The 25,434-nt window shown below is 44.3% G+C and overlaps 1 protein-coding gene across 1 annotated transcript in view; it reads left to right on the forward strand.

Annotated features, from left to right (window-relative positions):
• Positions 1-7,365: 7,365 nt before the first annotated feature.
• SPPL3 (signal peptide peptidase like 3) overlaps positions 7,366-25,434 on the forward strand; it is a gene marked incomplete at its 5' end in the record, with an annotated part of 59,712 nt that continues 41,643 nt past the window's right edge. Inside the window, 2 exons of the mRNA XM_084272062.1 lie at positions 7,366-7,574; positions 7,892-8,065. Of these exons, the coding sequence (XP_084128188.1) occupies positions 7,366-7,574; positions 7,892-8,065 (383 nt within the window). The remainder of the gene's footprint in view (positions 7,575-7,891; positions 8,066-25,434) is intronic.

Below are 25,434 nucleotides of genomic sequence, written 5' to 3' on the forward strand. Positions count from 1 at the left end.
GAAGACTCTTTTGTGTGGCTGAAAAGAAATAAAGCATTGGAGTCCATGTAAAAACTTCTAATGTAAGAAATTTTCATGCAAACATTAATATAAAAAACCCTTTAGCTTCTAAATATTTGTGATAGGATTTATTAAGAGTATTGAAAGAATGGTGAGCTTTTTTGGGGTTACCCTAATGATGTTTTGATACAATTTCCTTACATTTTACTCTTTTATTACAGTTTACCTTAATTCCACCCCCCCATGCTCTCACCCCCAGGTAGATGTGCCAGCAATACTGGCTGATAGAAGTAATCATTGATCCTAATTACAGCATCCAACAGTGATGTACGGTTTCTGCATGGAAAGTCCTTACAGTTCAAGGAGTTTGCAAACAGAGAGGACAGGTTGTAGGCTTCCTGCAACATGTGATTCTGTCATACCATGTTACTTATTTCTGCCTGCCTTTGGCATGGTGATTTCTGTTAACCAAACCATGATGGAAAACACTACCAGTGGTTTTGTTTAAAAGATTGTCCAACCCATTCTGTAAGTATGTATGTATGTATGTATGTATACCTCTTGAATGCTTATGGGGGGGATGAGGACACAGACCATTGAGTTTAGACAAAGAACAGCAGTATTTGTCAAGGGAAACTCTAAAGAGACTAGAACACAGCAACAAATTATCTATCTATATAGTGTGGTTTCAAGGATTCCTTATGCACTCAGAAGTCCTGTTGCTGTTGCCTGCCTCAAAGACCTTTAGCTGCAGAGGCTTTAAAACCAGCCTGTCTTGAAAACAGTGAATTTTGAAGTCTCTTAAATGAGAAATGAACATCTGTTTGTATGTTAGGACCTCAATGAATGCTACAACTGGATTCTGTGTGGAGATTCCTAGCTGAATATGAAAACCTTTCAAATACTGAGGAGGTGGTAAATATTCTCTATCCCTTTATCCTGAAGGGCTTTATCTGTTGGTCTATTAGAATTGTCCATGTTAAACTGTAGGAGCCTGGACAATTAACAAAACAAGTAGTAAGCTTCTATGCAGTGAATTTTACATTCACTGTAACCTGCCAGACTCTGCTGGTGAGTGGTTCAGCACTCCATTAAGTGTTTCAGGTTCTTCAGTGCAGGAAAACCAGTGAGCTTTTCAGTGTGTCTTAAATGCTACAAATTGCTAGCAGTCAGCCTGCACACTTGGGAAGCAGGAAGGAGTCACCCACTGCAAATTAACCAGCCCCCCTCTTTTATACCCTGGCACAAAGGTTTATAATATTGTATCCCACAGATTATTACAGGTGCAGTTGTGAGGTAATAACAGAGGTCAGTGATGGCAGCTGCAAAGCTTTAACCAGCTAGATTATAGTTCTAGTGGCAGAGCAAGAGCTAAATTGTAGAGCAGCACAGTCCAGGCAGCATTCTCCTGTAAAAGGACTGTACAGGGAGGTTGCCTTGAATATTTGAAAGAAAAGGTCTGTTTTGCTAGACCCATTTCCATCTGTTACCAGTGTTTAGTATATGTTTATTTCCTTAATTGCAACAATTTGCCAGGCCATGACTTGATTCTCAAGTCACCCTGATTAATCTGATCTTGGTAAGGTGCAGTAGGGGGAACTTTTGGAGTTTGAAGACACTGAATGATACCCACTTTTCTCACATTTGGAGTATTTTTTTCTTTCTCTTCCCCTGCAGAACTGTTGTTTTTCCTTAGGTGTAATTAATATGGTGGTTGAAAGCCTTCCTATTCAGTGCTTCATTGACAAGGCATAAGCAGCTTTAAAACACTAAACTGCTCAGTTTAATAGCAGGCTTACAAACAATGTTACATTAACAAATCAGTTTGGATGCAGATCAGAGAAATACACCCATTAATAATCACAAGAAGTCTGATACCTGGTTTGTTTTAATGGCAAAATTAATAAAAATTATCTAAACATGTTAAACTACTTTGCATTGTCCTATGTACTCTTAAACACAACTTCTGTGCATTCTCTTTAATGGTTTTCTTCTTTTCTCCTGAAGTAATAGATGGTCTGATAACACTGTGTGACAGCTACCTTGTAAAACTGGGTTCCTGGCACTTTCCAGTATCTTTCCAGGCAAGGATGTCTTGGGTTCCTCTAATGGAATTCTTTTTTATTAGTAAATAATAGTCTGTCTTGATTAATGGTTCCAATGTAATCCCTTCTCTCCTATGTGCAGTAAAGTAGTGTGTTACTTAACACTGAGAATAAGCATATGAAGTATAAATGGTGATACAATAGGAACATTATTTTAAACTTACTGGTCTGTATTGTGCTTCTCACACCAGGGCAAAACCAAAGTAACAGATAGCAGAGTCCTGTGAACAGAATGGAGAGCAGAATAGACTCCCAAAGCCTGGCTTTCTGCATCAGTACAATTTTTACCTCTAATGTTCTCATTTACTGAATTAGATCCATTATTAAGAGTACATGATGAAAAATGTAGAGGTTTGCAGGGTACAGCCAGCCTAATGTGGCTGTAAGGAGTATACAGAGAAGGGAAAAACCCTAAACATATTTATGGTAGAAGCACTAGCAGAGGGAGCCTGTATAATTTCATGAATACAGTGGTAAAATTTCCATTGGCTAAAGAATCACAGAGAAATGGTTATTGTAATAATTCTTTACCATTTTACTGTTCTTCCTGCTGAGACTGCTAAAAGCTTTATTGGCCTGAACGATGTTAACATCATCCTCCCCCCCCTTGAAATGTGAGAGCCATTTATTATAATGTTCACCCTTGTTGCTGTGGTTGGAGGAAAGAAAGCTACATGAGTACCTACCCTGATGATTATTTGTGCATTGAGAGCCTGGACCCAAATGGCACACAGGAGTGTGAAACATCTGAGATAATTGTCATTTATATGTTGTTTTCCTAAGGTTGGATTTCAGCTATTTGTGCAGACCCTGAGTAGCTCAGTGGGAAAGGACTCACTTGAATACATACTTTTAATGTTCCAAATATATACCCATTCACGTTTTAATTTAGTAGTCTTTGTTGTAAATATGCAATTAGAACCGAAAAATGTGATTTTACAGCTGGTGTTTTTCACTGGTGCCTCCTCCATACTTTGAGAAGCACCATCAGAAACAGAACGAGCAAAAGCTTCCAGGGCCAAGAAGGGGGCAAGGCCACCTTTTGGCTGAGATGCTGGAGTAACTTCCTAAGTTTCTCCCTACTGCTGTTTGCAGGACTCAGTTTTGTTTGGAAGAACAAGTGTTTCACTCTCTATCCCCACAGACATCATTTGTTAAGCTTTGGGAGCCTCAGGTAAACGGAGGTTGAAGTGTAACAACCATCAAGACCTGGCCTGATGCAGAGCTAGAAGGCACGGTGTGGTAATGCCACAGGGCACGGTGGCTCAAAAATCGCTCTCTACACTCCTCTTCCTCTACGAGGAAACAGGACTGTGTCCTTCTTCCCAGGATCCATCTGTTCCCCCTGTCAGGCTGGGATTGGAGAGCAGGAGCAGCCCTGGAGCTCGGTTAACGAGGGCGCTTCCCACTAGGTGGTAGTGAAGAGAACAGCGTCCTGCGTGCGGGGCAGGGCGCACCTCAGCGGCTTTTCTCCAGGGAAACCCCGCAAGATCCGCAGGCAGAATAGCCTGGTGTAGCTCTGAGCTGTACTGCCGAAACTGGATGTGTTTGGGTTTTTTTGCTTCCCTTTCTGCTCCTTTCCATGCTGTTTGTTCCCCCTAAACCGAGCAGTGCTGACAGCTCTTCCTGTCACATCCCTTCCTGAAAGGTGAAGTATTTGCATGAAGCTGCTCTGGTTCCTTCCACCTCTGTTACAGCAGGATCAGGACATGGTAAGCTAGCTGTCACCTAATGACATTTAAGTAATTTGGAGGTGAGGACTCTTTGTAGCCAGTACTTCCATCTGATTTTCCTCCTCTGTGGTTGCTGGAGCTCCCCTTCCATAAAGAAAACAAAACCCCACCTTGGGTTGGTTTGCTGCAAGTTTTGAAATACCTTGACAGATCTAAGTAATGCATCAGCCTACATCAAAGGTTCCAGGCAGAACAGGCAGTGTGGAAGGACTTTGTAATGTCAGGGTAAATTGTCACTGAATTTCAAAGCAAATTTCTCTCTTCCAGGCCCAGAGAGAGACTGCAGGTCTGGGGAAGGGGAGCAGTGCTCTGCCCTGCAGTGAGAGCAGATGCTGGGGCTGCACGGAAGAATAAATTTCTCCTGTGAATTCATCCCACTGCTATCCTGCAATGATAGAGTGAGCTTGCAAAATCATTTAGTAGTCTAGTCACAAAGCCTGAGATGCTGAAAAAAATATGGTTTAATTGCACATCAACTATAAATCATTTGTGCCAAATTAATGTGCTGGAAATTCTGCAAGACTGAGAAACTTGGAAGCTATTTCAGTAAGGACACAAAGCTGGGATATTGTTTCAAAGATACTACCACCAGCTTTACATCCTATTCTCAGGGGGAAAAAATAAGAAAGGCTGTTTAGTACCAAGACATGGCTGAAGCACGGGTTTACCTTTCCCTGTGTTAATTCAGAAGGCTTGAGAGTGCTTTTTCCCTCCTGCATTTACTGTCCCATAGTGAGGATAAACAGGCATCCCAGAGATGCTGGGGTTGTACCACAGCAGAGACAGGGTTCCAAGTTATTTGTTGGTTTTCTAATCACTACTGCAGATTTTTCTGTGGTGCCAAGGGAGAGGAGAGGCTGGCAAGTTCTCCATTGTGCAAGGCCAAACCAGACCATGAGAATTTTTTTAACTTGGGATGTCTGTGTGTGAACATCAGAGTTTCCACCAAAACCGATTGATCAGGCTGTGTACCCCACAGCTCAAGATCTGAAACATGACACTTGCTCCTCTGTCCTTGCATCATACCTACCAGAGCTCCCCACTGAGAGGGACACAGGTACTGGGTACAGGGTGTATGCTACAGGGCAAAGAGGTACATGACCAAATAGGGAGATTTTCCAAGGTAGCCCAGCCCAAGCTGGATGAGAGGAAACATTGGCATTACTCACCACCTAATCCTCCCAGGACACCTAGCTGCCAGGGCTGACCCCAGGAAGCCAGTCAGTCACAGTACTCAAGAGTTGATAAATCCAATCTCAAACAGATTTTAGTAAGCGGGTAGAGTGCTGATTATGGCAGGAGCTCTAAGGTCGGTCATTCCTGTCCCCAAGGCCAAAGGGCTGTGAAAAGCACAGAGGATTTGGATGCTGAGGTGTGACAATCACCCAAATAATTTTTCAATGCACAAAGACATGGATGTGGGTTGGGAACCCTGCAAAAAAAGCACTGGTCAACTCAAGCATAAGAATCCTGAACATTCCCTCGACCAAGGCTGAGTAAATCTACAGTGTATCTGCAGCATTGTCCTCCTGCAGTGCCCCAAAACTTCAGCTGGCTGGAATGTGTTGCTGTTTCCTCTTTCCTGATGAGGGAACCAAGCTGTCAGAGATGAAGGGAGCCACCCAAGATTACACAGATAGCTGGTAATAGACCTGGGAAGAAACTGCTCCTTGCTTTTAATCCCGTGTTATGACTACACACCAGCCTAAGGCTTTTCCCATTTAAGAGAATAAAGGACAGAAAACATGGAAATCGTATTCAGTCCACTGGTTGAAATAAACTGGTGGGCTCCAAATGCCATTTCAGAAGCATCTGGCATCTCTGTAGATGCAAGGAGTGTCCCAATGTCTCATTAGGGTTTTTTTTTAGATTTTAGTAATACTCTATTACAGCACAGACTTTCTCTTCCCTTCCCTTTTTTTAAAATAGGTGGGTCTTTTTTAAAAAAAACCACCTCTTTTAACCAGACCCAGGCATTGTTCTTCTATTTATATTTAACACAGTTACATCACCTCCAACTGTAAGTTAAAACTGGCTCTTCTCCCTCCCACACCAAAGGGAGCAATGAATGAGGCTGCACAGCTGGACTGGAACAATCGCTCTGAACTCCTCAAAGCCCCACTCGCACAAGTTGCTGCGAGTGATGTAACAGGAGGGAAGGATTACTCAAGCGAGCAAACCTAAGGTAAGATGCTACTTGTGCATCTGGCAGAAACGGAATCAAGGACTGAAGATTTGGCAGAGGCACCAGGGAGGTGAGAGAGAGAGGAGACCGGTATCGAGCTGGTGCCAAGCTCCTCTTGTGTGGTTTTAACACATGGATAACATGAAGCATTTCACAGAACATTAGGAGTTGAAAGGGACCTGGAAAGATCATCTAGTCCAGCCCCCTGCCAGAGCAGGATCACCCAGTCTAAATCACACAGGAATGCATCCGGGTGGGTTTGAATGTCTCCAGAGAAGGAGACTCCACAACCTCTCTGGGCAGCCTGTCCCAGCGCTCTGTCACCCTCATAAGGAAAAAGTTTCTCCTTATAGTCACATGGAACTTCCTGTGCTCCAGCTTGTACCCACTGCCCCTTCTCCTGTCGCTGCCATCACTGAGAAGAGCCTGGCTCCAGCCTCCTGACTCTCACCCTTTACATTTATACACATGAATAAGGTCACCCCTTAGTCTCCTCTCCTCCAGTCTAAAGAGGCCCAGCTCCCTCAGCCCCTCCTCATAAGGAAGGTGTTCCACAGCCTGCATCATCCTGGTGGCCCTGCACTGGGCTCTTCCAAGGAGTTCCATGTCCTTGAACTGAGGCGCCCAGAACTAGAAACAATATTCCAGGTGGGGTCTCACTGGGGCAGAGCAGAGGGGGAGAAGGGCCTCTCTTGACCTACTAATCACCCCTCTTCTCATACACCCCAGGAAGCCATCGGCCTCCTTAGCCACAAGGGCACAGTGCTGGTCATGGTCATCCTGCTGTCCCCCAGGGCCCCCAGATCCCTCTCACCTATGCTGCACCCCAACAGCCCAGTCCCCAACCTATACCAGTACCTGGAGTTGTTCTTGCCCAGATGCCAGACCCTACCCTTGCCCTTGTTCCATCTCATTAAGCTTCTCCCCGCCCAGCTCTGCAGCCTGTCTCAGTCCGGCTGAAGGGCGGCACAGCCCTCTGGGGTGTCAGCCGCTCCTCCCAGGGCTGTGTCCCTGCCAAGCTCGCTGACCCTACACCCCGTTCCCTCACCCAGGCCCTCAGCGAATACCCTGAGGGACCCCACTTGGTCACAGTAACTTTGACCTCGACGCTGCGGCCACCACCCACCCCTCCTTCACAAGCAAACCCACTAGAGCGGCGACCCAGAGCCGCCCTTACGAGCCCCGTTCTCCTGCGAGCCCGTGCCCAGCCCTTCGCGCCAGGCGGCTGTGAAGCGCGGTACCGGGGCGGGCACGGCCACGGCTTCCCCGCGGGGCCCGCGCCTCCGCTCCCAGCGGCTCCCCGGCTTCAAAACCCACCCGCGAGTCGCGCCCGGCTTTTCTGATGGAGACGGCCGCGGCTCCCCGCCCGACGGGACCACAGCGAAACCGCCCGCCCGCCCACCCCGAGCCCGAGCCCGAGCCCGAGCCCGAGCCCGAGCCCGAGCCGCGGAGCGAGGCGCGGCCGGGCCCAACGACCCGCGTCCCGCCGCCTCCTCTCTCGCCCCGAGGCGCCTGCGCGCGGCCGGCGGCACGTGAGGGTGTTGTGGGCACGTGATCCCGCGCGCCGCCCGGCCCCGCCCCGCCCCTCAGGTCCCGGCCCCGCCCCCCCCGCCGTGCGCGAGCGCGGGGACGCGGCGCGGCCTGGCCCGGCCGCCCCGGTGCCCGCCGCCTCCCCGCCCCCGCCCCGCCCCTCGCCGCCGCCGCTGCCGCCTCGCCGGCCATGAGGCCCAGCCGCCGCCGGCGCCCCAGCGCGGTCTTGCGTCGCGGCTGCTGAGCCTCCGCCCTCCCCAGCCACCACCATCGCCCTCTCCGCCATCCCCTCCCCGCCCGGGCGGGGACCCCCCCTTCGCTCCCCTCCCTCCTCGCAGCCGCCGCCATGTTGGGCCGGGAGCCGCAGCGGGGCCGCCACTGAGCCCCGGAGCCTGCGAGGCGGAGGAGGAGGCGGAGGAGGAGGCGGAGGAGGAGCCCGGGGCCCGGCCGCCCCGCACAGCCCAGCCGGCCGGCCGCCCAGCCGCAGCCATGGCGGAGCAGACCTACTCCTGGTGAGCCGCGGGGCTGAGGCCGGGCGCCGGCGCTGCGGGCCGCGGGAGGGAAGGGGGGGGGGGAGGGAGCGGCCCTGGCGAGGGCCGGCCCGACCGCACCGCAGGGGGTGTTCCGGCCCGGCCTCCTTCCGGCCGGCCCGGGGACGAGCGGGTCCCCGCCGCGGGGATGGGGTCCCGAGCAGGGAGGGGGCGCGAGTGTGTGTGTTTGGGGGGGCCGCGGGCAGCCGGCACCGCGCCTCTGGCCGCGGGACTGCCGGGTGCGGGCTGCGGTGGGGGCTGGGGCATAAAGGGAGCTGCCGGCGGAGGGGCTGTGGCCTGAGGTTTAAGTAGGAGGGATAAGGGGAAGGGAGGAGGGACGTGGTGCGAGCGAGGGGATGGGGTGGTTGGGCGATGAGGACCCCCCGCGCTGACAGCCGGCGTGTGGAGAGGATCGCGGTGAGGATTAGCGTGGCTGTCATCCTTCTCTGTCCCCGAGGTCTCCTTAGGTGAGCGGGACCTCTGCGTGGCTGGAGCTGGTACACAGCGGTCCCCTGGGCCTGGGGTAGGGATGGTACCCGCTCTGGCAGTGGTGAGGCTGCAGGTAATCTCCCTGCCTGAAGGGAGCCTTGTGCCAGTGTAGGCTGCCTGGTAAGCCAGTGGCATGTGTGTGTTTTCACCTAGTGACAATAGGCTTGTTCTGTATACAGGAAATAGAATGAGGAGGAAGAGACCAGTTCCTGTGGGAAGACATGAAGTGTAGCAAATTAAAGTAGAGGGCATTTTTTTGCTGTGTCCTGACACTGTCTGGGGCCTAGCTGGCAGTGCCTCAGAGACCGAGTTCGGTTTCTTCGTGTAATTCTGGGTTGGGTTTTTCTTTGTATTGTCACATCACAACCAAAATACCTCAAGTAACTACCTGTGCTTCCGCTCTGCTGACCTGTCTGCTGCAGCAGTTTAATTGTGATACTCTTGCTGCATTTTAAATCTGTTCCAGTGATGTCATCCAGAGCTTTTTCTTGGATTTTTTTGAAAAAAGTTATGATCTCCTTATTAGAAGAGGAGTGAAATCTCAAGTTTTGACCTTGGTGTGTGTTAAATGTGGTCAAGGGGCTGAATATGCAAGGAATATTCCTATTCTGGCTGGTTCTGGAAATCTTTCCAGTTACTATTTCCAAACTTGGAACCCAGTGGGTATTTCAGTTCTGCCACATGTTGAGGCTTTGGCAGCCCCTTCTCCCATTTTCTGCCACTTCTCTGTCAAAAAACAATGTACATATTGGTCTTTTGCTCCTTAAATGTTCTTATTTTGTTTCATGAGCAGTGGTCTGCCCAGCTGTAAAACAGCAGCAAAAAGACAGTTTCTTTGACTTAAGGGATAAACTGTGTGTTGTTACAGTAAGTGAATGTCGCTGCAGATTTAGGCAGTTCAATGCTGTTCAGTTATATCTGTCTGGTGAACTGTTGCCTTTTAACTGTGTGGTTTTAATTGCAGAATGAAATTACAAATTTGTGAAGTACTCCAGGATTTGGCAGCTTTCTTTAAAAAGCTAAATGAGACAAAATGTCAGTTGTACATTATTTGAGTCTTTAACTCCCTTGCTCTTTTGAATGAACCTCTTTGCCATAGTAGTATTTTAAAGGGAAGGTTTTTAATGGAGTCTGGGAGCTGGATTAACTCTTCTTTAGGTTGCCTATTTTAGGGGAGTGAAGTTGGGACAACTTAGTTGTTCTTCACTGCTTGCCAGGTGGGTCATAGGAATAGTAGCTCTTTCTTACAGTGTTGAGGTTGTAACAGAACAAGGATATGAGGCTTATGTCTCAAAACAGTGCTATTTTGTGTCTGTATTCACTAATGTGCCCTCAGGTTTTTGTGGTTTCTGTCACTTCACGTGTTGACCTGTGATCGGCGTTGAAAGAGCAAAAATCCAGAGTCAGGCTAAGGAGTCCAGTCGTGCAGCTTGGGTGCTCTGTGAACTCCTGTTTAAATGCTTACACTTCCAGCAGCAAGCTTGTGTTTCTTTATTTTTCAGCATGATAATGCAGCTGAGCAAAAAAATTGGCTAGTACTTCAGAGCTTTTAGGAAAAATCTGCACGTTGGCCACTGGGGAAACTGGTATTTGTGTGCAGAAAAGCTGTACAGAGCCATGCCCAGTGATCAGGGCAGTTGTACGGCTTCGAAGTTGGCAGATCACACCCTGTCTGGTGGCTGGACCCGGTCCTTTTTCTGTGTTGTGAAGGCTGCTTTCTCAGAATGAGTGCTTTCCACCTTCCGTGCTGTAGTGCCCAGTGCTGTGCAGATACCTTCTGTGACATCTGGAAGCACAGCATCTGACACTAAGAAACATCCTCCTGCCTGCCTGTCTTTGTACAGATGTGAAGTGGTTCCTGGCCCCTTTGCTTCCCCTTTGCCAGGAGTGCAAGGCTTGATTGCACCTCCTTTTGTGCACAGCTACCAGCCTGCATCACAGACTCGCTGTAGCTTCACAAGGTAAAGGGTTGGTTTGGGTTTGACTGGGTTTTTTTAATTCTTGTGTGTGACTGCACAATTTTACAAGGTGTTTCTAACACATCCATGCAAAACAGGGCTTTTTTCAGTGATTGACGTCTCTGTTAATGATGTTATTTTGAAGACATGAGAACTAATTCTCATTTTGCTGGATTTTTTGTTTTGTAAAATATAAATCTGAGGTTTTAAAGTGGGTTTTTATTTAATTACCAGATGAAATTGCAGTTAACTTTCTTTTATCAAGATACTATAAAAAGGAGGCACTTATGATTTTTTCCCCATCCCTTTCATAATTTTAAATAAATAAATTGTCTCTTGTTGCTGATCTTGCAAGTTATTTCTTCCAACAACCTCTTTTTTTTTTCTTTCCTTCAGTAATACCCATACCTATAAGAACCTGTATTTTTATTTAGCTCTTCTTAAAATGTTTTAAATAGTCTTGCTGACCCAGTATTTCAGATATAGGTGTGTTATCCCTGAAAGGAGGATCTACTGAGAATTTTGGTGGTGAAGCTGAATACTGTCATCCTAGAAAAACTTAATTTTAATGTGAAATGTGGGATAAGTGCCAAATGGAAATGATCTTTCAAAGAATATGCTTTTGGTTTTGTTTGTTTTTTTTTTAAGAGAAGGTGTTTAAATAAAATGCTTGTCAGGAGTGAGTAGAGAAACTTTGTCAAGTCTGTACAATAAGAGAAGGAAGTGATGAGAGCTGTGTGCTACCCTGCTGTTACTCAGACCTGCAAGCCACGGAGCAATGCGACTGCTGCATCGCAAGGCTGCCTGTGGGTTTACAGATTAAGTGAGAACTGAAATGGTTCTCCTGTGAGTGGACTGGATTGGGAGAGGAAAGTAGTTGTGGAATCCCCGTTTTCTCTTCACTTCCCACCTGTGCTCCAGTGAGGAAATGGGACTGGGTAGTGGCAAAAGTTCCAGCTACAACAGAGGCCGGAATAAACATGGGAAGAGCTGTTTGCCCATCACCAATGTAAACGTGTATGAGTAAGAGGTTAGTAAATGACAAGGGTTTTATCTTCAGGCAGCAAGCTGTTGGAAGTATTGCAGTGGATGAATATGGAAGCAGCAGGACCCAGATCATGATGTCATGAAATACCTGGCCTTGCCTTTATTTCTGGCACCTTGTGGTGAGAGTTTTTGGGCTGGATCCTATTTGGAGGTCCCAGCAGCGTGCGTATCTTGTTTATCTTCAGTTAGTCCTTGTTTATCTTCAGTTAGTAGGTGTTCAGTGTTTTTCAAGGCCTGATGTAACACCCCCTCCCTCTTTACTGTTGCCCAGCCTGGCAATAGAGATTGCTTTGTTCTTTTTTCTTTTTTTTTTTTTCCCCCTTTGAATGCACAAAAGATTTTCACAGCTTCCTTTATATGTGAAAAGAGAAGGAGATTTCTACACCAAAGCCAAATCTATTTTTAATTTTTCCTTTTCCAGAGCGTTGTATAAGAGTGATACGGATTGCAATGCGTGCGTGTCCTGTCAGGGTGATGATTAGGAGACAGACTGGGAGGGTAAGCTAAACAAAAAAGCTGCTGCTGTATTGAGTCACTAATCTTAAAAACAACTGAACTCCCTCTGAAATGTTTTAATCAGTGGAATGATTCTTGTATTAGCCATCAGATGTTTGATGAGTGAAATGGTGATATATTTAGAAACTTCTCTACGTAATGCCATGGGTGTGGAAATTAAGTCTAATGATGTGTCAGAGTAATCAATAAAGCTACTGGGTTCTGGAATACGTGTAAATGTACAATGCTGTCCCTGCTCCTGGGAGAAACTGGTTGGGGTTAAAAGTCTTTCTGGTTTCAGAGGTCTTGAGAATTTGCTTTCCTTACATTTGAGCATTTAAGATGCTGCTGCCATGAATTAGAATACAGCCTCTTCCAGAAGACTGAGGTAGTGCTTTTAAGTCTTAGCTGTCTGGATTAGATGGGTATGTGGGAGGGTAGGGAGTAAGAGGAGTTACTGCTTGTTGACAGGACTTGTCAGGTACTAGTAAAATCATTTTCTGTATTCAAGATTTTTTTACTTACTTTGCTCAGTTTAGGCTGAGAGACCTTAACGGACTCGTTGAGGTGTTGTGAGGATGGGAGGCAGTTCACAGCAGAAACAAATCATTCACTTGAATTTTCAAAGTGTTCTACTTTGTAGGTGACAGATTGCAAAGCATATAGATGCATTTCTGTTGTGCATACTGTCTGCAGTCCTGTGAAAGCCTGGCATACAGACATGGAGTTTGGCCTTTAATCTTACATTTTTCAAGAACTGAAATTACTGGCCACATTCTACTTTAACAATTGTTAGAAGCCTCCTGAGGACAAGGGATGTCATTGTATGAGTGTGCGTGAGTATCTGGCATCAGAAAAGTGACTTAAACCTCAGTGAATTTGAGAATATCAGGTTTATAGTTCATATGTTTGTCTTTCAGTACCAGTCTCACCTGGCTTGTTTGTTATCATCCCTACAGCTTTTGCTATCTCAGACTGTATGTCATGTAGGCAGGGACTCTTGTCTATAGCCCGGGGTGAAAGACAAATAAAGCAAAGAGCAAGGGATTAGTTGGAGTTTACGGTTACTTGAATGTACATATATGTAACTGAGTAGCAAAGGGGAAAAAAAAATGGCCTGCTTCAATGCAAAGGCTGTGTTTACTCAGGTAGGAATGATTCTTTAAGAAAGAAGAACACAATCAATGCTTTTCTTGGTGCTAGTGTGCAGTACCTATTTTAATGAAGATTTGTCAGTTCTGCTTTTAGCTGTTTCAGGGTATTGTGGCAGCAGAAGTTCATGGTTCCTTGCTTGTTACCCATGGATAGAGAACTTGGCCAGGATGTTGGAGATCGGTTCCATCCCCTAGGGTTTCTGACCTTGCATCTCTCCCCTTCCAGGGGAGTGTCCTCATCACCAAACTATGTGTTATTCAGAAGTTGAACTTTGTGTGTCCCTTTAAATATGTGTCACTTCATATAGAATATTGTAAATATTTGCTAGGTCAGGAAGCAGACGTGCTTTTCCGCCTTGATGACCAAAACACTAACTTGGGATTGGCAGGCACCAAGGTTCCACCTCCTGCCTTGATAAAAGTGTAGTTTGGAAGGCTGAAGGGACTGTAGTCTGTGGGGAGAGTTGAGGCTGCTTTTCTAGAGGTGGAAATTTGAATTCCCGCAGACAGAAGACAACCCAAATATGATTTCCCGTGTCATAGAAGAGCAAACTGTTAGGTATGGCAGTCTACCATTATCACTACCTTTTCTTGTGTCCTGTGTCAGCTTTGAGGAACCTGAGTGCATCCCTTTCTTCTGGTGGAGGGTGTGATCCAATACAGTAATTGCTTATTTTGTGTGCTTTGGGATTTTGGGAGTTAAACAACCTGATGCTGTTGGAATTTTAAGGATTGTGTGGGCACCACCAGGCAGGCCAAAATAATTGAAACCTTCTTACAAGAAGTGCTTTGAAATACATGTCATGCTTTATGAAATGTGGTGATTTCAGTTCCCCAAAACTTGGAAGGGCAGAATGGATCCTGTCTCTTTTTCGATATCTCAGCTATTTTATTTTGTCATTTTGGTAATGTGATGTATCAGCATCTCTGGCATAAGTGCCACCATCTTTATTGCCCTGTAACATTTCACAATGACTCTAAGCATTATCATACGCTGTGAGTGCCAATAATTGACACAAGCCATTTAGTCAAACCGTCTAATTTCATTCTGGTGACATCTGAGTAAAGTTTCCAGGAAGAGCCAAGGCTGAAATTGGTAGAAGAAAATCACTGTACACATTTTCTTTCTGGTGCTACGTTGCTTTAGTGTAACTGATTAAGATTAAAATTTGAAACAATTCAGCCAATTATGTGGGTTGAGTGGAGCGAAACACAAGCTAGTGTGCTAGCTGAACTGGATCCAGGCAGTCAAACTGACTTTGAAAGGTGATGATTTAATAAGATTAATGGAGCATATGTATTATTGCAACACTTCCTGGATTCCCTTTCTCTCTCTTTAATGCTTCCAAGGATGCTAACTTTGATGAACTTTTCTCATACATCTTTGACAAGTGGTGTCTTGTGCTTTAAATACTCTGATCTGCCAGACCAGGGTTGTCTTCTTGTGGGCCACCCTTACAGAAGCTCAGCTCTCATGACACATTGTGCCTTGCCCCACTAGAACCCCCACGATGCCATTAACCTGCAACTCATGAGTTGTGTGGCTGTTGTGCTGTCATCTTCATCATCAGATTCCGAGTTTCCCTTTCTGGGGCCAGGTCTAAGCCTTAGGTCCTGAATTCCCTTGGTCAACCTCTGCATGTGTACGTCACAGGAGGTGGCATGGTAGATGCAGGGGTGGCAGAAGGTCAGAATGTTCTGCAGACTTTTGGGGCAGATGTTCTGTAACTGTTAACCAGCTCTTTAAACCAGAACACTTTTAATATATTGTATCAGCAAGTATTCAAAATAATAAACATATTAAGTGTGACCATCCTTATGCTTTGCTGGTGTGAGGACATGGTTTAAGGATGTAGTGACTTTTATTTTTCCAGGATGTCAGATCAGAAGTTCTATAAAATCACCATTGATGGTGTCCTAAAGAAGAGCACAGTAAGAAAATTATTCTCTCTACCTTGTACTGAAGATGCCTTCCTTGTTTCTGAAGTTGCCCACATGGAAGTTGGAGAGATATAACCATATTGTGCAGTTTATGTATGGTAGCATTTTTCCTAACTAGAGGAATCTGAAAGGAAAATGATGGCATTTGACTCTCATTTCTTTTCCCCTTCCTTCTGAAAACAGTATTTTCTTCTGTATTGTTTGGTTTGGATATTCTTCCTTTACTTCCTGCAGCTAGTTCATAAGGCTTTTGACCCTACAAAGTACTTCCCCATGCAGCACGGGTGCAAAGCTCAAGACCATGAAATTATTCTCTTCCATTTTTACACTTTGGCTGCATTTCTGCAGGCATCTCCAGGGCAGCAGAGACATGGGGGGTGCAGGAGTAGACCCGGGGGGTTCTACCCTCTGTTCACACACAGAGTCTGTAACTTCAGGTGTGAGTGGGCACGCTTTCCTGCAGGAATAGGCTTGGACCTAGATTATTCTTCAGTCCAGCTGCTAAAAGGAAAAAAAAAAAAGTGCTGTGCAGTGTGAACTGGCTTTTAGACCTGAGCACCCTCCAGTGATGGTGTTCCCCATCAGTTCTACACATGCTGTGCTTTGCTGCTTGTTGCTTTCTGTCTTAAAAGCCTGAATTTTCTTCTTCATTTTTATGGACTCTGCTGGTTTTGGAAAAGGTATCTTTAAAAAGTCCTTTTGTTCATCTGCTAACTGGCCAGAAGATAATGTCTAGCAAATTCACAATGATACTTAATTTGAAATAACTGAAAGCTTCTTGGAAGTTGACAGAGATCAGTCAAGACATTAGGAGTTGATGGTGGGCCACTGAATCACAGAAGTTTGGAAACTCTTTACTTACACCATTTTCTCATGTCAGTAGTACCCCAAATAGCAACTTCATGCTGTAATAGCAAATGCTCTGTGGAGATGGATTCACAGTGCAGCTGAGTTTCAGATGGTACCAAAAAAATCAAGTGGTCTCATGCAAGTGTGGTCCACTCGTCTCTAAAGCAGTGATGCATAGGTAGTTCTGCAGGGGATTCTAGTAGCAAGTGTATATTCTCAGGATTTCTTTTTGTTTCAGTAGTTATTTGGATTAGTAAGTTCCTCTTACTCCACTTGAGGGAGAGTAGCTCCAGCAAGCGTTTGAGCTCTGCGGTGGGCCATTAGCAGGACAGAGGTGAACACGGCAGTTGAGTTATGCCTCACTCTACTGCACTGTTGGTTCTGGTGTCTGTGGCATTCAGCAATCTGCTGTCCTTCCTTCTGTCAGGTAGCTGGTTCCAATTTAAAACGATGTAAATTTATTTGGGAACTTTTGTGGTAGGTAGGAACTCAACAATGAGTTCTGAGTAGTCATTGTAGTTAGGATCATCCAGCTGTTAGTACAGATATGCTGGACATAGGAGACCAAAATGTATATTGTTATACAAAGGAACATTTTTACAAGTGTAAGTTTAGCACTTTCAGGGCTGCAGTTGTGATTTATCTCCCTGTCATCTGTGTCAGACCCATTTGGCAAGATAAAATAGGTGTAGCGTGACTTTGACTTATTTAGTCAATGGGAAGTCCATTTTCCAGGTGACTGTTAGCTAAAGGTGAGGCTACTGAAATAGCAGGAGGCAAACAGACCTGGATTATATGGATTTCTGTAGTCTGTATTGCAGAGTGGTGAGGTATGACAGTGTCTTGCTTTCTAGGTTTGATGGTGCAAGGTCATTCTGGTCCGTTTTAGAAGAGCGGATTGATGGTCTGTTTGCCGGAGGAAAGATTATCCGCTCTGTGAACTCTTCTCGAGGTGGCTGATCCTGTACCTTCACTTGAATAGCTGCCCTGAGAAGTTATCACAAAGGGCTAAAAGCTCCCATGGGGGATATTATGATCTCTGTAGGGTTTTGAAGATGAAGAGTAGAATCTAATTAAGCTCTGTGTTGAAAATAGTTTAAAGAGCTATTTTTTTTCTTCTTCTTTCTCTCAGAAAAGGCAACTATAAAGCTGAGTAGTGAAGAGCTGGACTTTCTTTTTTCCCTGCTAAATCGACAGTTTCTAAAGCAGATGCAGCTGTAAGCAGTTACAGATGGTACAGAACAGAAAGAACCTCTTTGTCATACTTAAGTGCCTTATGAGAACCCCAACGTTAGTTTTCTAGCTAGTTGTTTTTCCGTTTAATTTTTGTATGGAACACAAAAGAGAGCTACCTTAAAGGTAAATCAAAAGATGAAAAAGCCTGCCATAAACCAGAAATACTCCTCCCCAGGGGGCTTTACTGGAGGAAGCTTCATAAGAATCCCAAAGTACTCTCTCTAAAGAAGGTTCCTCCTTTTTGTTGTTGTCACAAAGGTTAGATATTTGGGCTAGATTTTGTTGAAGTCAGCCTCCTTCTGTTCTTGAGCTGCTTGAGTTTTGCACTGGGAACCGAAACTGCTGCCTGAACCCTGACACTCAAGTGTACTAACGTACTGTCCTCCTCTCACACACGGGTAATAAGGCAGAGATCAGTCCCTGGCAGTTTGTCACAGGCAGCTTCTCTCCAGTCTGTGGTGTGTTTGTCAGCCACCTGTGTTGTTGTCAAGACCTTTTTTTTTTGAGCTCTCATAATTGACAGTAGCAAAACCAGGGTGCCTGTTTTGATGGGCTGTATTGTGTATTTTCCTGCCAGCTGAATCGCCTCTCTTCGGTGTGTGCAGTTGTAAATAGTCACGTTTGCTTCAGGATCTCACCAGCCATCATCTGACATCATTATTTAGTCTTGACACATCCAGCATGATGAAAGCTGCTCTACTCTGGCTAGGCAGACTGGCTACTCAGTAGCTTTGAGTCATTCAGGAATGTACTTTCAGCGTTGTCACTGAAGATTCATAGCTTGGTGCTGACAGTGCTAATTTATTCTTTTGTGGGCTTGTTACCAAAATAGTGTTTAATTCTACCCAGGCAAGTCATAACAAAGTACATATCATAATCCCTTGTTCTGTGGGTAAGTCAACTCATCAGTAGCACTCAGGGCTGCTCTTTCTGAGTGACAAGGTCATATTGACCAACTTGACTTTGGTTTTGGCTTGTAAATTGTAAGGCCTGATTGCTAAATGCTTTGATTAAACTATTAGTCATTAGTTTTATTTTTTTGATCTGACTTCTGAATACATTGCTAGAAAGAGTTTGGATTTCCAAGCACATAATCAATAAAATACTGGCCTAACTGTCAAAGGTGTGAGATGTGGTTTTGTTTTGGTTTTTTTAAGTCAACAGTAGATGAGATAACATCCTCTTTTCTGACTTCAGTGATAAAAACAAACACCCTTTTGTGATTAGGGTGTTGACTACATTTTTATATTAAAAAAAAAATAGAGAGGATCAAGGTACTCTTCATACTTGTAAGTGGAGTGTAGGGATCACTGGCAAAATTAATCCTAGAAATGAGGAAGAATTATTATTTATAGTGGGACAGAAAGCTGCATTTTGTTTGGGAAGCAATGCAACATTCAGATCCACATCCTCCAGACCTGAGAGGATTTCATCGTGCCTTTGTACTTTAGGTCCTGGGTGAGCCTTCTTCCATCAGTTTGCCCACCTGCATTGTTGAGTCTGTGTAAACTACAAAATGATGATACTTAGTTGTTGGAAAAGGTAAGAGTCCCTGGGGTCTCTAGGATGTGTTCCCCAGACCTGTTCTAGGATTCAATTGAATTTAATTCTTAACGTGCACATTAAACTTTGCTGTAGCTCTTATAACCAAACCAGATGTATCTCACAGATAACCAGTTGTAGGGTTGTAGTACAGGTATTCTTGCACTTTCCCTCTCTCTAAACCACTGTGAAGCTTTGGTTCTTGCATCTCCTGTATGAGGAGGCAGGGACTGACCAAGGAGGTGGGATTTGCAGCAGGTTCTACCATCAGAGTTCTGCTCTGCTTAATCAGATCCATCATTTAAGGAAAGAAACCTGATGAATTTGAGTAAACACCTCTTTTATTAGGCCTTGGCTCCAGCAAGTCTTATATTCTAGATAGTTACAACAAGTAGAATATCTATACTGCTGGATCCAGATGTGTCGACAGTTACAAAGTCCAGAGCTGGGCGCAGAGTTTACAGTGCTCTGAAGCTCTTGATTCCTGCCCTGGGGTGCTTGTGCCAGGTGAGGAGCAGAGCTAGAGTGAGAGCCTGATGAGGAAAGATGAAGCTGGTCATGAGGAAATAAGTTAAACTGGTATGTGCACACAATGGTTTTAGGTAATACTTTGCAAGTGAGGCCACTCATGATGGACTCTCAAGTATACTTTATGTGTCTTGGGTGAAGCTGTACACATAGAAGAGGATGAACTTCATCATCTGGTTCTGGCTCCTGGATGAGATCAGATACAGCATTAACTAGTGGTATTCCTTTGTGTGCTTGTTAGGAAACCTGTAATTTTTTAGTGAGCTCTGGTCTGTGTTGCTTCAGATGGAGGTACTTCTCTTATTCTGGTCTGAACTTTGGTTTTGGCATTTACCTGACTGCATCCCCATAGAAGTTAGATTTGTTAACATCCGTTGTCCTAAATATTTAGGTATTCTTTTTGCTCAGTGTGTTGTTTCCAGTCCAAGCAAAGCTGCCAAAAATGATGACCTATTTATCTAACAGTGCTTTACAGTAAGATTTACAAGGTGAAGTTGGTTATTAGGTCCTCAGAGGCAAGACAGCTTGTCCTGTCTCTAGTGCTGAATTATCTGTGCTTTTCAGCCAAGGGCTGCCTGGCTCACTCTTGGGATAGCAAGCTGAGTGATCACCTCAGTTCCCACAATTCAGACACCTTGGCAAGTGTCTGGCCACGAAGGTTGCACTTGCCTGAATAGGCAAGTCTGGGCACAGAGTGTGGTGTGGGGCTCTGCCCTTTGCGCTGGGTATTCTCTTGTAGAATATTGCAGGCTAACAGACCTACAGAAATTTCCATGCACATCCTGAGAGTCTTCTCTTTCTGCCACATAATTAAGCTGTTTTCTTTAGTCATTGCCCTTTTTAAACTGCTTGCTGGCACCATGACAACTGTAATATTCTGCCTGTGATTGAACGTTGATGAATACGGCTGGGACGGTGCATTGGTGTGGTTGCTCACTGGCTCAGCTCAGCCCAGGTCTTCAGAGGGTGTCCTGCACTTGGTAACATGGTTTAAGAGGAACAAGAGGACAAGGGTGAAGTTGAGCTATTAGTCATATAGAGTATTTACCTTGCATCACCTTACCCATAAGAATGCCATTTCTGGACATGGACGACCTTCACAGTGTCTAGGGTGAAGCTGAATTGCATTACTAGAGGACAGGCTGTGTCTTCTGATGTTAAAGATTGTCTGAAACCTTATTCAGATAACTTACTGCTTTGATTCTGGAAAACACTAATAGAGTTTCCTTTCATATGGGAAAGTGTGAAAATTCATTATCCCTTGTTGCTAATAGTAGCCTTGAGTGTACTGTTTATTGGAAGGTTTTTGCAGTGGAGTTTTTCCGTGTTATTGGGAAACTTGCTGCTGAATGTCCTGTATCGTGGTGCCATGTAGGAAATGGATAGCTTTTGGATGGGCAGGGTTTCAGAACACCATGCCAATTTATTAATAGGATCTATATGACTACTTTGGGAAGGCTGCAGTGCCACGATCTTTTAAAATTTAAACCTATTTATGGAAGTAAGATAACAGAATCTCCTGACCCCTCTGGACACTGAATAATATCCCCAGTCATCTGAAAAGATACAACTTAACCTTCATTTCTCTGGCTTATTAATTCTTTGCTAGCAATTTGTGCAAGAGAGGAACAAAGACAGTAATTAAAAAATAACTGTAGGAATGATGTGAATTCACATTTCTTAGAAAGTACGATTCCTTATCAGTGGAGTGATATTTTTTTTTCCCCATGAAAGCTATTAAACACTACAGAATTAAGCAAGCATTTAGATCTTAAGGTTGTGGTCACCCAAGAAGAGTGAGTCTGCAAAATGACCAAGTAATAGAACTTTATAGTGCTCCTGTTTTGGAAACAAAGTTTGCTTCGAGGAGTAGATGTTGTGTAAGTAAAAAGGTCTTGGGTATATAATGTGTTGAGATATTTTTAGAAATCTGTGCTAAGTGATTATTTTCTTGATGATGGGATGATTAATTTTTTAGCATGTTTGTAACTAGACACCTCCCCCCCCTTTTTTTTTTAACTTTAGTTTTTGTGTTACTGAAGTTAAGGATACGTTTCCCCTCATTTCTGATACATGGCAAGTGGGGAACAGAGACCCAAATGGTAATAACAATCCTGCACAAGTCTAATGCCATTTTCCATTTTCATAACATAAGGATTTTTTTCCCATCTCTTTATTATGGTATAAGTGTACCAGAGACGTACCAGAACTTGCTTTTATTTTGCAATCAGGAAAATGACTAACCTCTGCCAAGTTGGGGCCCTCTTTCCCCAAGAAGAAAGATGACATGAATGTGAAGGTGAGCTGGGTAAGGCTCAAGAAACGTGTTGCATTCCTGCTGCCGTGTGATTAATTAGCAGTGTGGCTCCCAATTCCTCTTAAGGTGTTGCTGTGCTTTAGATGAGCTACAACCCCCCCCTTGCTGCCAGAAAGCTGTGCTTTCTCTGCTGGAACGTTAGTCTCTTAAGAGAGTGGCTGAGAAACCTTTAATGTAACTCTGTGGGTCAGATTTAAGATCTGTGCTGTTGTTTTCATTATGTTAGGAGAGAATTGGAAGGCCATGTCCTCAGCAGAGTTTAATGGCAAGGTAATCAGTTGCCTGCTTTGCTTGTTAACAAGCCATTGTGTCCTGCACCAAGTGTAATTTTCACACTAAGATATGTTCCCTCTCTGTAGTTGAAATGGGAGCTGTGAGCCGGTACGTGTTCCTGAATCTGGGTCTGTTCAGTATTTCTGTTCTATTGCTTCTTGGACTCTGTACTGTAAAGTGCTTGTTAGGATTAGCAAAATGAAAAATATACAATGTTAACTGTTAAAGGTCTCTCCTTGAAAAGAAATCCCATGTAACTAGTCATTAAACTTGTCTGTCTGGACATTTGGCTCTGGGTAATTCTGTGATGTTTCTTCTGGCTTATTTGTTTATTCTGACACTTAAGATTGTTTGGTTTATTTGCTAATCAAGAAGAGAAATATTCCTGCTGTTCTGGAGCAGCCTCTGTTTTAAGATACCAGGAACTTGAGCTGTCTTTTATAGTGCCACTTGGTTATTGCAAACTGTTCTGAAGAAAAAATGATTGACTCTGGAACCACTTAAACTGAGTTTGTCTTAAATGAAATAACCTGTATGCATTGACTTTAGGAAGAGCTTCTATACTTCAGGGCATTCACTTGGACTGATTGGGTGTTTTTCAAATTAACTTCTTGAAAGACAATAACTCCTATTGAGTGGCTGATGCCATGGCATCTCAAGTCTGTAATCAAATGCTACTGATGTTGCTGTTTTGCTACGACTTGCCTGTGACAGTTGTCTGGACATAAAGTTTGGTAACCGTCACTGGTGTGCTAGGACACTTCTTTGCTCAGTCACTTAACATTTCTCATAGGTCCCCTTGAGGAGCATCATAGCATTCATACAGCTGTCGTGTGTTTTATAGAGGAATTTTTCACATATGAAGTAGTCTGGGCTTAGACACAATAGAGATGCTTATATGTTTGTTTGTCTTTTGCTAATAATATCTCTGGTGGTGTATCCTTAGCTGATTTCTTCTGTTTGAACTTCTGGGCAGATCATTGCTCTGTGCTTTGATTATTGCCATAGGAGCATGGCAAATAATTCCAGCTGCTAATTAAGACAGTAAGGTAGCTCACAGTTTACAAATGAAACTGTGAAACCTTCTGATGTGTGGTATCTGTCTGCTGAAGGCAGATGGGAAGAGCTGCATGTTGCAGAGAGCCTTGTTTTGTCTGGTGCAGATGGAGGGATGTGTTAGGAGAAACACGTGCCCCAAACTCGGTTTGTGTTCCACCAGAGAAAGACCCATTGAGAGAGGCCCCCCCTGTGTCGTGCTGAGGCCTGGTGCTGGGAAGGCCCAGCGTTCCCCCAGTAACGGCAGTTTCATGCTTGGCGGAGTTTCGCGCGCAGGCCTCGGAAAGCAAAAGGAGCTGTCTGTGTGACTGTGGAATGAATGGGAAGCCAGCACAGGCTTTGGGAAGTAGATAATAAATCCAGAAGACTATTTTAGTGTTGGCTGGAGTTCAGAGAGAAATGAGGACCCTGATAAAGGTGGGTGTGAAACATCTGGGAAATACCTACACTGAAGAAAACTGATGGCAGTGGCCTCATCATCCACATCGAATACCAGAGACACCGAAACTAGTGATAGTTCTGTGGCATGGTGTGACTGCATGTCACAAGCCAGATGTGCCTCTTTGCCTTCTGTTAAAAGTAATATGAATTAAATTCCGTTTTATCTGAATTGTGCAGAGTTTGCATACTCTTTCCTCTTGTAAGAAAGAGTTGTTAGTAATTCTTGTTTAATACAAAAAGATTAAAATCATCAGCACTAGTGATGACATGAAAGATGTGTCTCCATTGTGGTTGTTCCTACTGGGTAGTGCTGCCCATGGTGTGTGTACTGCCAGGGAAAGTGAGGTGCTCGAAGTTAAAAGAAAGTGCTTTTCTAGTCTTCTATAACAAAACCCAAAAGGTGCTGTCTTCTTCTGACAAGGGCCTATGTGATTAGATATTTATCCTCCTTCATTCCCAGGAGAGTGGACATTGTGGCTCATACTTCTGTTTTGTGAAACCAGATTTCATGTAGATGATTATTTCTCTGGAATCTATGCTGTTCTCCCCGAAAGGAATTGGTAAGCAAATTGGCTTTCTAAAACATGAAAGAAGTCTACAGCAAAGTCTTTGTCATCACATTCCTGATCAAATCCAGCATTTGCCTTCCACAGAGTTCCTAATATTTAGTAATGTCCATGGTTTCCTACGGGGCTTCTTAGGTGAACATAGTAAGGGAGAGCTGTTGAAAGAGAAAAGAATGAAGACTGACTTCATCAAGAGCTAAATTGAGTGAAAACTACTCTGGCTTGTATGTATTTTCTATTTAGTTTTCCAAAATCATACTAGTGTCAGTTCATGATTCTTACCTTCACAATAAGTTATTCATCAGAGAAGGAAAATACCAACTCTTCAACAAAACTTATATAGATTATCGAATTCTTATATTTGCCTCAGATATTATGGGGTGATTGTTCACATCATCCTAATTTTAAATTCCAAATTTAGGACTGCATAAGTACCTGAACTGAGTGTAGAGAGCATCGGATAATCGCAGACCCTTGGTGGAAGCATAGGGAGCACAGTCTTGTAAATGAAATGCTTCAGTTGCCCTAGGTAGGAGGACTTTAATAACCTCCATATCCCTTTGCTACACCGCCATTTGACTGAACATCTCAAACAAATCTGCAGACAGCATGACAGGTGAAGAAAGGGAGGTGTTCTCATTCATCTGCTGAAGTGTCAGCAAGTGCTATTTGCTGTCTGAAAGCTTTGCTCCAGCTTGTATGGATGCAACCTCCTAAGCATCTCTGGAAGCATCACAAATAAAAGTGAGCCCATGCAGTAAGACGTGTGATGTGAGCGTGACTCTGTGTGTGTTAAGTATTTTTAGAACTAGTTTGGGGTTGAAAATGTGCTTTCCAAGAGTTGTACTGTAATTTCTGGTGAGATTAGAGGAAAATGTTTGGACAAAGTAGTGTTAAGTCCTGAATAAAGAAAAGTTCCTTTCAGTTTTTCATCCAGAAAAATTGTCTGTCACTTTCTTGCATGGTAACCCAATTTTGTTCCTTTTACATAATTATTTTCTTTTTCTTGCATTTCAGATACTTTGATTTAGAATGTTTTTAAAAATAAAAAATAGGAAATTAAAGAGGCTGGTAAAATATCTTCAAGTTTGTCCTATTTTGATTTTTAAACTGCTTAATCCTGTGCTTTCCTTCCTGTGAAGTGTTAGAGCAGCTTACACCTTGTCATCAGCCTCTGCTCATTTCCTGAGTGGCAGACAGAGAAGCCCAAAGGGAAAGTCTTTTGCATGTGTGTGTGTGCATGCTTCTTTCCAGGCACAGTGACATGGGACTTCAGTTTGTCCCTGCGCTTGGGGAAGCTGCTCCAGCCATGCTTTAGTCCATCCCAGTGCAGCATCATTCCTGGTCGAGATGATCTGGGGTCTCTGATGTAAGTCTCAAGCAGTTGCTTGGATCTTCACTGTTGGAAAGATATTTAATAGAGATAAATTAAAAAGCTCTCTCCTGTTTCCTCAAGAGG

Source organism: Gallinula chloropus (genome assembly GCF_964237585.1).
Source record: "Gallinula chloropus genome assembly, chromosome: 17".
Classification (NCBI taxonomy): domain Eukaryota; kingdom Metazoa; phylum Chordata; class Aves; order Gruiformes; family Rallidae; genus Gallinula; species Gallinula chloropus.